Genomic DNA, 11,533 nt, shown 5'->3' with positions numbered 1-11,533 from the left:
CTGTCATTGCCTTGTCTTTGGCTCACCTCTATTCTTCCCTCCTGTCTCTCTGCCTCTTGCTTTCTCTGGTTCAGCCATGTCTAACTCTTTCTTCCCGTCTCTCTGCCTCTTGCTTTCTCTGGTTCAGCCATGTCTAACTCTTTCTTCCCGTCTCTCTGCCTCTTGCTTTCTCTGGTTCAGCCATGTCTAACTCTTTCTTCCCGTCTCTCTGCCTCTTGCTTTCTCTGGTTCAGCCATGTCTAACTCTTTCTTCCCGTCTCTCTGCCTCTTGCTTTCTCTGGTTCAGCCATGTCTAACTCTTCCCTCCTGTCTCTCTGCCTCTTGCTTTCTCTGGTTCAGCCATGTCTAACTCTTTCTTCCCGTCTCTCTGCCTCTTGCTTTCTCTGGTTCAGCCATGTCTAACTCTGTCTAACTCTCCTTCTACCCCACGCTATCCCTTCAAAGGCTCCCTCTCTGGCCCTCTCCTGCCCTCCCTCTCTCCCCCGCTCCCTTAAACTGACTCCTATGACTCTGCTTTCAATCTCCCAAGCTTCATTGCCTGAGATTAAAAATGGAAAGAGTTCCTCTGTTTTCATTTCATGAGAATGACAGTACACAAGCATTGGAAAAGGTCATTCAAACACTTATTCAAACAACCATAGGAAGCTAGTCCCAATGAAATTAAGTTGTCTTTACCTTTTAACATAGAGTCGATTGTCCGCGTTAATCTAAATGGCATGATTTAAAAGAAATCCACATCAAAATCCGTCTGTTAAAACCAAGAACTGTATATACAGTGTGTGTATATATATATATATGACACCATTCATTCCTATGTTAAGACTCAATAGCGCATTGACTCATCGAGACATTACATGAGCAGTGTGAGCTACTACAGGAAGTAATGTTGCAGGCTAGCTCAGTGCTGCACCCACTCATTGAGTAACACCAATTGATTTGATTTGATTTGATTTCATGTTTAATTCACGTTAGTTGACAATTCAACCCCATGTAAATCACAACTAGACGTTGAACCGAGGTCTGTACCCAGTGGGATCATGTTTACTGCTAACAATGCCTGCAAGTACCGTGGTCGGCCTTGAACTTCCGTGGCTTCAATGAGAGGGGTTAGTTGTTCTCCCCTGGTTTAAACTATAGAGATCAGTTTTTCTTTCTCTGCCAATGTTGGCCCTCCACAGCTGCGGTGGAAGGTGGCAGAGCTACATGTATGAATGTGTTATTCAGTGCCTTTCTATGGGCTAATAGAAGTAAGATCTTTTATGAATATATTTTGGGGGGGGATACCTACAGGGCTCGTAAGATTCCAAATGGAGTAGCTAAATGATCCATGGTATGACTATTTTAAAACAATATGTTAGCTTAGTAGAACCCCCACCCAGCCCACCCCAAAGGCTTAGACGCTTAGGCGTTAATGTATCCTGCTGTCCATGATAAAACTCTCAGAGCACAAAGCTGAATGTAATTAGTGGCTGGCTAGATACACATACTCCCACGCTGTAAGATGCAAGTACTGTATGAAAGTACTTTTTGTAGTAAGAAGTGAACAGAGAAAGGACTTCTTAGGCAAAAAGTTCTATGTTCTCCTAATGTGAGCTATCGGACAGAGAGGTGTAATGTTGGGGAGAGGGGAATAGAGAGAGGTCAGATACAGACAAACTGAATAGGGGAGGGGGAGAGAGAGGGTGGACATAGAGGGGAATAGAGAGAGGTCAGATACAGACAAACTGAATGGGGGAGGGGGAGAGAGAGGGTGGACATAGAGGGGAATAGAGAGAGGTCAGATACAGACAGACTGAATGGGGGAGGGGGAGAGAGAGGGTGGACATAGAGGGGAATAGAGAGAGGTCAGATACAGACAGACTGAATGGGGGAGGGGGAGAGAGAAGGTGGACAGAGAGGGGAACAAGTTAATGACCAGGTAGTGTGGTCCCTGAAGAGACAGAAGGAAGGTGAAATTGATGACTGTGTGCGTGTGTGCGTGTGTGCATGTGTGTGTGTGTGTGTGTGTCTGTGTGTGTGTGTGTGTGCGTGTGTGCGTGTGTGTGTGTGTGTGTGCGCGCACGGGTGTTTTTGCCCCAGCCAGCTGCTTACTGTGCACTAAGACTGATTCCATGGCAGCTGATCCGCCCTCCCCAGACTGCTCATTAGAACTATGCTGATCTCCCCCCCCCCCCCCCCCCCACCACCACAACATGCACCTGAGTCACTCCCACTCACTCAAAGTTGAGAGACCGTGTGTGTGCCACTTTGAACCAAGGTTCCTTCTACAATAACTGACCGTGACTGACTGATCTAAACTAGGGAATGGAGAGAGATAGGGAGGAAGGGAGAGAGAGAGGGAGGAAGGGAGAGAGGGAGGAAGGGAGAGAGAGAGGGAGGAAGGGAGAGAGAGAGAGAGAGAGAGAGGGAGAGAGAGAGAGAGAGGGAGAGAGAGAGAGAGAGGGAGGGAGGGAGGGAGGGAGGGAGGGAGGGAGGGAGGGAGGGAGGGAGGGAGGGAGTGAGTGAGTGAGTGAGTGAGTGAGTGAGTGAGTGAGTGAGTGAGTGAGTGAGTGAGTGAGTGAGTGAGTGAGTGAGTGAGTGTGAGTGAGTGAGGGAGGGAGGGAGGCCGATAATACTGCTTTAGCAAAGCCAATACTGTCAGATAAATAGGCAGTAATGGACCTGTGAATTATTCAATAGGTATGTGTATGGGTAAATGGCATTTCATCTACAACAACACGGAAGTGAAGGCTCATATAACACATTTATCTCTGAATATGTAGATTGCCCACATTTCCTCAACGCCTCCTCAATATAATTATTTAGTTTGAATCCATTCTCATATTGCCTTCTGAACCAGAGATCATAATTAATGGACTCATGTCAATGTATTCATTGTAAGTGAGGATGGAAAGGGCATCGTTAAAATACTGATAATAATCAGGAAAAACACAGTTACTATTCAAATTTGTGGTCGATCAATAACGTTTTTCAGTTACGGTTCTAATAGTTATTAGACAGGGGAAAAGAAGTTGGGCCGTCAGTTCTGCCAGTTGTAGTGAGCTGGGTGCCTGGTTGTTGGTGGTTCATGGTTGTTCATATAGCCTTTTCTTTTGAAGTATCACCAAGGACAGCAGCTGCCAAGTGTCAATACAATAACAATGCAGAAAAATACTCAAGGAGGCCATTCACATTAGGACACATTCTCTATGATAATGTGTAAAAAGGATACATCTGTTGGTGAACATGAGTCTCTCTCCTGTGTGAGAGGGGGACAGAAGCAGAGCGATGGGGAGAGAGAGAAAAAGGGGAAAGAAGAAGGACATTTAGAGTAGGGGAGATGAAGAGAATGTGAGGAGAGTGAGAGCAAGGGAAAAAGGGAGAGATGGAGTGAGAGAGCTGAGAAGAAAGAAATCACGATCTCCCTATATCATCTCCATCTGCATATGCAATACAAAAAGATGATCGTGTCCTCCTCTCCTCCCATGCAGGCTATACAATGCATAGTCTCTCAGTCGGCTACAGAGCGGCAGGAACCCTTTCATCAAGCCAGCTCAGTACGATGTCTCTCTCCTCCAAGCACCACATCTTCTCCAGCTGTAACTGTGGTGGTCGCCACTGTGAATCGAGCTCACTGGCATCTCCCGATCAGCCCTCCCTCTCCCTCTCTCCTGATGCGCGGCACGCGCCGGCCACATCTCACCTCTCTACCACTGCTCTGACGAATAGATTGAGAAATATCACAGGGAGAGGGAAGAAGGTAACTGTCTGATATGTGATATTTCTTCTGCTGCTGCTGTTGTAAACAAACCCCATTTGGGCTTCAACTTCAAACGTCAATGATTCAAGAACACATAATAACGCTTCATCTGTCACACATTTCACCTGCCACACTAAATATGGCTGTTGAAGAAGGAAACTGGCTGGAATTCAGACCAATATCAGTTTGCTTTCGTAGTAGTACTGTAAATGGAGGTAAATGTAGTTTGATATGTGTATGCCTGATTGCACAGTCAATTGATGCACTGCACATTTCTATCTGAAGGTGTGTAAGGGGTGCGTAATTGGTGGCAGGGAAGTCAGATGCAGGAGAGCAGATCTTGGTAATAGCTGGAGCAGTTTAATAGCAAAATCCACAACATAAAAATAACAAGACATTTGGGTACAAAAACCCGTCGCGCACCAATCAACACGTACACAAGCACTTACAATAAACAATCCAACACAAAAACATGGAGGGAACAGAGGGTTAAATACACAACAAATGATTGAGGGAATTCAAACCAGGTGTGAGGAAAAACAAGACAAAACAGATGGAAAATGAAAAGTGGATCGATGATGGCTAGAAGACAGGCGACGCAGACCGCCGAGCGCTGCCTGAACAAGAAGAGGACCCGACTTCGGCGGAAGTCGTGACAGTACCCCCCCTTGACGCGTGGCTCCAGCAGCGCGCCGACGGCAGCCTCGGGGACGACCCGGAGGGCGAGGCGCAGGGCGATCCGGACGGAGACGGTGGAACTCCCGCAGCATTGAAGGGTCCAACACGTCCTCCACCGGAACCCAGCACCTCTCCTCCGGACCGTACCCCTCCCACTCCACGAGGTACTGAAGGCCCCTCACCCGACTGCCTCGAATCCAGGATAGAGCGAACAGAGTACGCCGGGGCCCCCTCAATGTCCAGAGGGGGCGGAGGAAGCTCCCGCAGCTCAGACTCCTGGAGCGGGCCAACCACCACCGGCCTGAGGAGAGACACATGGAACGAGGGGTTAATACCGTAATCAGGGGGAAGCTGTAACCTATAACAAACCTTGTTCACTCTCCTCAGGACTTTAACTGGCCCCACAAACCGCAGACCCAGCTTCCGGCAAGGCAGGCAGAAGGGCAGGTTCCGGGTCGAGAGCCAGACTCGGTCCCCCAGTGCAAACACTGGGGCCTCACTGCGGTGACGGTCTGCGATGGCTTTGTGGCGCAGCACGGGCCGCTGGAGGTGAACATGGGCGGCGTCCCATGTCTCCTCCGCACGCCTGAACCAGTCGTCCACCGCAGGAGCCTCGGTCTGACTTTGATGCCAAGGCGCCAGAACCGGCTGGTATCCCAGTACGCACTGGAAGGGGGAGAGGTTAGTGGAGGAGTGGTGGAGCGAGTTCTGAGCCATCTCGGCCCAGGGCATGAATGATTCCCACTCCCCCGGCCGATCCTGGCAATACGACTGCAGAAACCTGCCCACATCCTGGTTCACTCTCTCCACCTGCTCATTACTCTGAGGATGAAACCCTGAGGTAAGGCTGATCGAGACCCCCAGAAAATCCACCGACAGGTGCGACCAAGGCCGCTGTGGAACGGGTAAGGGGTGTAGCTTCCCTCTGGGCAGGTGTCTGGCTAACCCTAGGAACCACTGCACCTCCTTTACCGTGGTGGGAGTCAAGTCAATTACGTACGGCGGAAATGCAGTCACTCTCCATCTCCACCCCCGATGTGGAAATGCGATACCCTAGGAAGGAGACGGACTGCTGGAAGAATAGGCATTTCTCAGCCTTGACGTACAGGTCATGCTCCAATAGGCAACCAAGCACCCTGCCCACCAGGGACACATGCCCGGCGCGTGTAGCAGAGTATATAAAAATGTAATCAATATACACCACTACACGCTGCCCATGCAGACTGATGGAGCATTCATCAACCCGTACGGCATGACGAGGTACTCATAATGCCCTGAGGTTGTACTGAACGCCGTCTTCCACTCATCTCCCTTCCGGATACGCACCAGGTTGTAAGCACTCCTGAGATTTAGTTTGGTGAAGAAGCGCACCCTGTGCATTGACACAATCACCGTGGCGATAAGAGGTAGTGGGTACCTGTTCCTTCACCCTTGATCTGATTTGGACCTCGTAGGTCAATACACGTGAGCAGACCTCCCTCCTTCTTCTTCACAAAAAATAAACTCGAGGAGGTGGGTAAAGTGGAGGACCGAATGTACCCCAGATGCAGGGATTCGGAGACATATGTTTCTATAGCCTCTGTCTCCGCCTGTGATAATAAACAATCCAACACAAAGACATGGGGGGGACAGAGGGTTAAATACACAACAAATGATTGAGGGAATTGAAACCAGGTGTGAGGAAAAACAAGACAAAACACATGGAAAATGAAAAGTGGATCGATGATGGCTAGAAGACCGGTGGACCGCCGAGTGCCACCCGAGCAAGGAGAGGACCCGACTTTGGCAGATGTCGTGACAAGGTGGTGCATTCTGAAAATTGGAACATTTGTAAAGTATCACTTCATGCTTCAAATGATCTATTCATTTCAATATGGTTTATATCATCCTATACAGTTTGTTATGCACCTGTAATCATTAACAGTCAACGCACATATTGTCTTGCTACAAGTGGTGTCATGTTTTGGTAGTGAAAGCTCCAACACATACTAGCCTATCACAGAGGAAGGTGTGTGTTTTGTAACTGTTGCCTGTTCTTAGCTGTTGCCTATTCTCCGGGCACTGGGCACTGCGTGGTCTTGGCACTGATCAACATCAATAAAAATGTCTTCCCAACACCCAAGACACACGCCAAATGATGTCATATCCGTTGTGCGACTCCCCTGCAGCCTCGTACATCTGTCTCGTCCCCTGGCATAAACTTTTCTCTGTGGTGTCACTGGTGTGTGTTGATCAGACCGGCGCGTTGGCTCTGCTTCACACAAGAGTCCTCGGAGCGTTGGGAATGAACGCGGATCTATCCGTCTTGTTCCATTGGAGCGCTCTGAACGGCGGTGGGCACAGCCAATACAGGCAGCGACGCGGACGCATTCCTGCAACGAGGGCTGTGGGTGAATAAAGCGAGAAAAGTGTAACTGTTCCCGATAGACAGAATGCGTGCTCTATTTAGTGTCCTGTACCCGGTGATTTCAATCACGGTCTTCGGATTATATCCGTCAATGGTGAGTTTCCCTCATTATTTTTCTGAATGTCATGCGGTCTTTGCATGTTTCAGTGTCTGTGTTTCAGGATCTGCTGTCTTGTTCACAATTGCACCTGTATTAACATAGCATTGTGTAAAGAAAATCCATCAAAACAGTTCCAAATGATTTGATGTTCTCAATTATTCATTCTGCGTTTAATGGCATTCGATTTGTTTTGGCTTTGCCTGCAATAACTGGGAGAAACAGTGTTTGAAAATATTCCAAATTCACAATATGAGTCAGTCGAGAAAATCTTTGTTTTAGAGTGATTGAGAATTGTGGAGTAACTCGCATTTGAGTCTCCTGAATGTTTGGTGAAAACAGTAGGCTCAAGCATTGCCTCCCTTTATGATGTTATGAATCCGAGCGCACCGGAGACAAACTTTACAGTGATCAAAAAAGCTTACTGCGGTATTTAAATACATCTCAAGAATTGAGGCATATATGCATTATGTATGCTACATCTAAACCAATCAACGGCCACAGTTTATGTATCTAGCTTTCCGTGGATTCCACATTAGGCTGCTGTATTGTCATCCCTTTCCCAGAGCATTTTGTTAGTAAACAAATACTTGCTTTGATAGTGAATCTGTGTAGTCTGTGAAAGCTGTTTTCTTGTTTTTATGTCGCATCTAAACCTTCACACAGCATTCCCCATGGGGCGTATTCAAGTCTTGGATTTGAGGTAAAAGAGTGACAGTTTGTTTGATCCCCTTCATGGATCATCTCTGTTAAAACTTCGGGCGAATAAGAAACGCGCTTGAACTATCGGGCACATGTTTGCCTGATGCTGCCTGTATGATGATGATAGGTGTGGAACGGTGTGGAGCTGTCCACTACTTCGTGGTGCTGAAACCATTCCCTCAACAATAGGGGGCGCGGGCGGTGAGTTCTATTTCATGTCGGTTCCTGATCTCATTGAAAAATATCAATATTTTCTGCATCTCTAGAGCACCAATTTCATTTTCAACTGAGACACGTCTACATGTATGTTTCCATTAAACTAGCATTTTATTCATAGCCTAATACAAGTTACAGTTAACTTTTGGATCGATTAATTAAAGGTACTGTATAAGCCTTACTCAAACAAACGTTTTCTTAAATATGCACCATGGGCCACGTTTTAATATGCCACATAATATGGGCCTATATATTAGTAAAAAATAATGTCACAATTTACAGCAGGCCTAGTTGAATCATTTGATCGCAAATTTGTGACAGTCAGACCATTCTTAACCAAACCTCTAGCATCATTAAATAACCGAGGGTAATTTGATGATCTTCACCATCAGATGGCACCCCACAGTGTGCCTAAGTAGATCCCGACACCCACAGAGAATGAAATATAGGCCTAAATATATTCATTCCCCTGTGATTGTGCGCCAGGCAACTAATTGTAATGTCGCTGATAAGGGTTGACAGATTCATGATTAAAACGATGCTGGGGAATTTGTGTTTTGATTGCAAATGATATTACCCACCTGGAGGACATATTGATAGTGGGTGATGGGACTTGATTAAAGATTGAAGGGGGCTAATATGCACGCGCAATGCACGCACTTGCATAAACACACACACAGACACACAGACACACAGACACACAGACACACAGACACACACACACGCACACACACACACACACACACACACACACACACACACACACACACACACACACACACACACACACACACACACACACACACACACACACACACACACACACACACACACACACAGCTGTCAGTGACTCTCCATATGTCTCTGTTTTCAAATGTTAATTGACTTATTAGCTGCACAATGTATTGAGACTAGAATATAGCTTATTTAGGTGTAAGGCTGAATGAGATACATGTCTCTCTTGGTACATTAAATCTGTAGATAAGATCAGATGATTGTGTTTTGTCCCTTGAATGTATTTATTAGATATGACATTGGGTTCCTTCATTATACCACAATGTGAGAACATTATTTCATGTGAAAATTGAATGTGCAACTAAGAAGGGACAGAGACTTTCCAACAGATGGTGATATTTTCCACCAAAAAAATGATTATCTTCTGTTCCCTCGTAGACATGAAATATTCATTGTACAGTTCAGTAGGCTTGGCTTGGCAAAGACTTTCATTCAAGCTGAATATGAGATGAGGATGCAGTCGAACAGAGAGGACAGGATACACACACCTTAGGGATGAAAACCCTTGACATGCATCCCTCTCACTCTCTTTCTCATGTCTCTCTCTCTGTCTCTCTGTATATGTCTTTCTGTCGGTCTGTTTCTGCTCTGTCTCTCTTGTGCCCCCACTCCTATCTCTCTGTGAGTCAGCACCACAGCTCTCCATTTTCTTCTGAATTAAAGATGACACGCCTAACGATGTGACAACAAAAACAAAACAAACCCACAGCAACACAGCGACAACAGTGTAAACACAACCATTAGTTATAATACATGTCAGTTTTCTCTGGGTCCTTGTCTTCAAAGCTCAGGGGTATTGGATCGGAAATAAAGAAAATAGTGCATTATTTTGTTACACTGGGGATGGTATGCACTTAGCGTTGTTTACTCTTTATCCATTTCTTAGCCCTCTCTATATTAGAGTTCTAACAAGATGAGAGTGACAAGCTAGTTGGGATTTTACCCAGCATCTTTCGCTGTGATGCTTTTTGACAATGTGACAACTGGCCCTAATCACTGCTGTCTTTGTAGTGTGTGATGATGTGTGTGGGGTTGTTGTTGAAAATAAAAATCAAGCAATGCAGGGGATCAAAGAAAGACATGTAGTATCCCCTCAGTGTCTCCCACTATAGCCATCCATATTACTATCCATATTACTCGCACAATTAAATAGATAAACACTCCAGTCCATTGACAAATATGTGAAAATGTTCCAATTCAAGGATGTGGTATCACCCTCTAAATTAAAAATGTCACTTCATTAGACTTAACACTTTCTTTAGATTGCAGCTTTACCTCCATCTGTGTGATTACGACTCTACGGACAATTTCAGACACAAACAGTCATCACATTATTACGGACACAGGCAGTATGTTTAGCCCACCACCGACATAGCTTTCTTATGTCTCTCTTCTTCCACACCCCCACTGTCAGACTATCACAGGCGTAGCTATCCCTCTCTTCTCTCCTCCGTCCCTCCTTCCCTTATTAATTACAGTAATTGTGGCCCTGAGGGGTGATGCAGACAGTCCCCATATCAGACACATATCACTGCACAACACACAGAAAAGTGTGTGTGTGTGTGTGTGTGTGTGTGTGTGTGTGTGTGTGTGTGTGTGTGTGTGTGTGTGTGTGTGTGTGTGTGTGTGTGTGTGTGTGTGTGTGTGTGTGTGTGTGTGTGTGTGTGTGTGTGCGTTTGCGATGCAGACAGTCCACATATCAAACACATATCACTGCACACTACCCAAGGCCTATAATAACAGAGAAGAATAGATTAAAAGTTTTGGTCTCAGTAGACTTCCACTGTGCAGTTAACAGCAAGCAAGATAATTATGTGGCAGGCTTGTCAATAGCTGTCACTCAATATCAGTTAGAGGTTCTCTTTGTGTTTCTTGTTACCATCATCATTAAATGCCATTAAATGTTAGTTGATTGTTTCCGGAAGGTGTACGTAGGTTGAACGTCTGTATGTGTGCTGTCTAAATGTACTGCACTGTACCTATTTATCAAGAAGTACTGCAGGTATTATGCAAAATCCTAATCCATGCAGACAAGGTCAGTACATAGTTCAGCTAGGTAATAGGATAGGAAAATGTCTCCACTTACCTGATGCTAATTTGAAGAGTCGTAACGTATCACTCCAGAGTGTTAATACCATTAGTCAATTTCAGTCCTTTTATTGATTATCTTGCTTGCAACACCATGGATGCAGATAATACATTCTTTCACTTTACATAAACCAGCCCTTATAAACAGAACCACATAATGAGCCTGTATGGATGAATTCATTCATTCATTAATCTTTTATTTAAAGTCAGATCACCTTATTGGCGACCCATCCCTTACGGGATCAATTGACAAATTAAACGAACATTACAATGGTGCGTACAATGAGACCTCTGGTGTACTGCACAGTGCGCACCGCGTTAAAATAATAACAAATATCAACATGATAACAAGTAATGTTAGCCAAGCAATAACAATAACCTCCAAACCTTCAAACTAAGAGATAATATTTGATCGCTTGCTCATTATCTTCCATTCATTGTGATTAAGACAAACACTGTGGCTGGCTGTTTCGTCTAAGTGATCCATTGCAGTACATTCACAGCAGGATGTGAGTGTGAGAAAGATAATGATGTGGAGTAAAAAGAGGATGTCCGTGGAAGAATGTTTGAGACCGTGTGCTGCAGTATCTCTTGTACACTCTCTCTCCATATATTCTTCTTTCTTTCTCTCTCTCTCTCCTCTCTCTCTCTACTTCTCTCCTTCTCTCTCTCCATCTTTCTTTCTCCCTCTATCTTTCTTTCTCTCTCTCTTTCTCTCTCCATATATTCTTCTCTCTCTCTTTTTCTTTCTCTCTCTCTTTCTCTCTCTCCATATACTTCTCCTCTCTCCATAAATATCTCTCTCTGTATC

At 45.4% G+C, this 11,533-nt stretch overlaps 1 protein-coding gene across 1 annotated transcript in view; it reads left to right on the top strand.

Annotated features, from left to right (window-relative positions):
- Positions 1-6,462: 6,462 nt before the first annotated feature.
- olfm3a (olfactomedin 3a) overlaps positions 6,463-11,533 on the top strand; it is a 30,012-nt gene continuing 24,941 nt past the window's right edge. Inside the window, exon 1 of the mRNA XM_020508613.2 lies at positions 6,463-6,918. Within this exon, the coding sequence (XP_020364202.1) occupies positions 6,850-6,918 (69 nt within the window). The 5' untranslated portion in view covers positions 6,463-6,849. The remainder of the gene's footprint in view (positions 6,919-11,533) is intronic.

Source organism: Oncorhynchus kisutch, linkage group LG18 (genome assembly GCF_002021735.2).
Source record: "Oncorhynchus kisutch isolate 150728-3 linkage group LG18, Okis_V2, whole genome shotgun sequence".
Taxonomy (NCBI): Eukaryota; Metazoa; Chordata; class Actinopteri; order Salmoniformes; family Salmonidae; genus Oncorhynchus; species Oncorhynchus kisutch.
The sequence above is the reverse complement of the archived record's forward strand: the minus strand, read 5'-3'. Positions and strand labels throughout refer to the sequence as shown.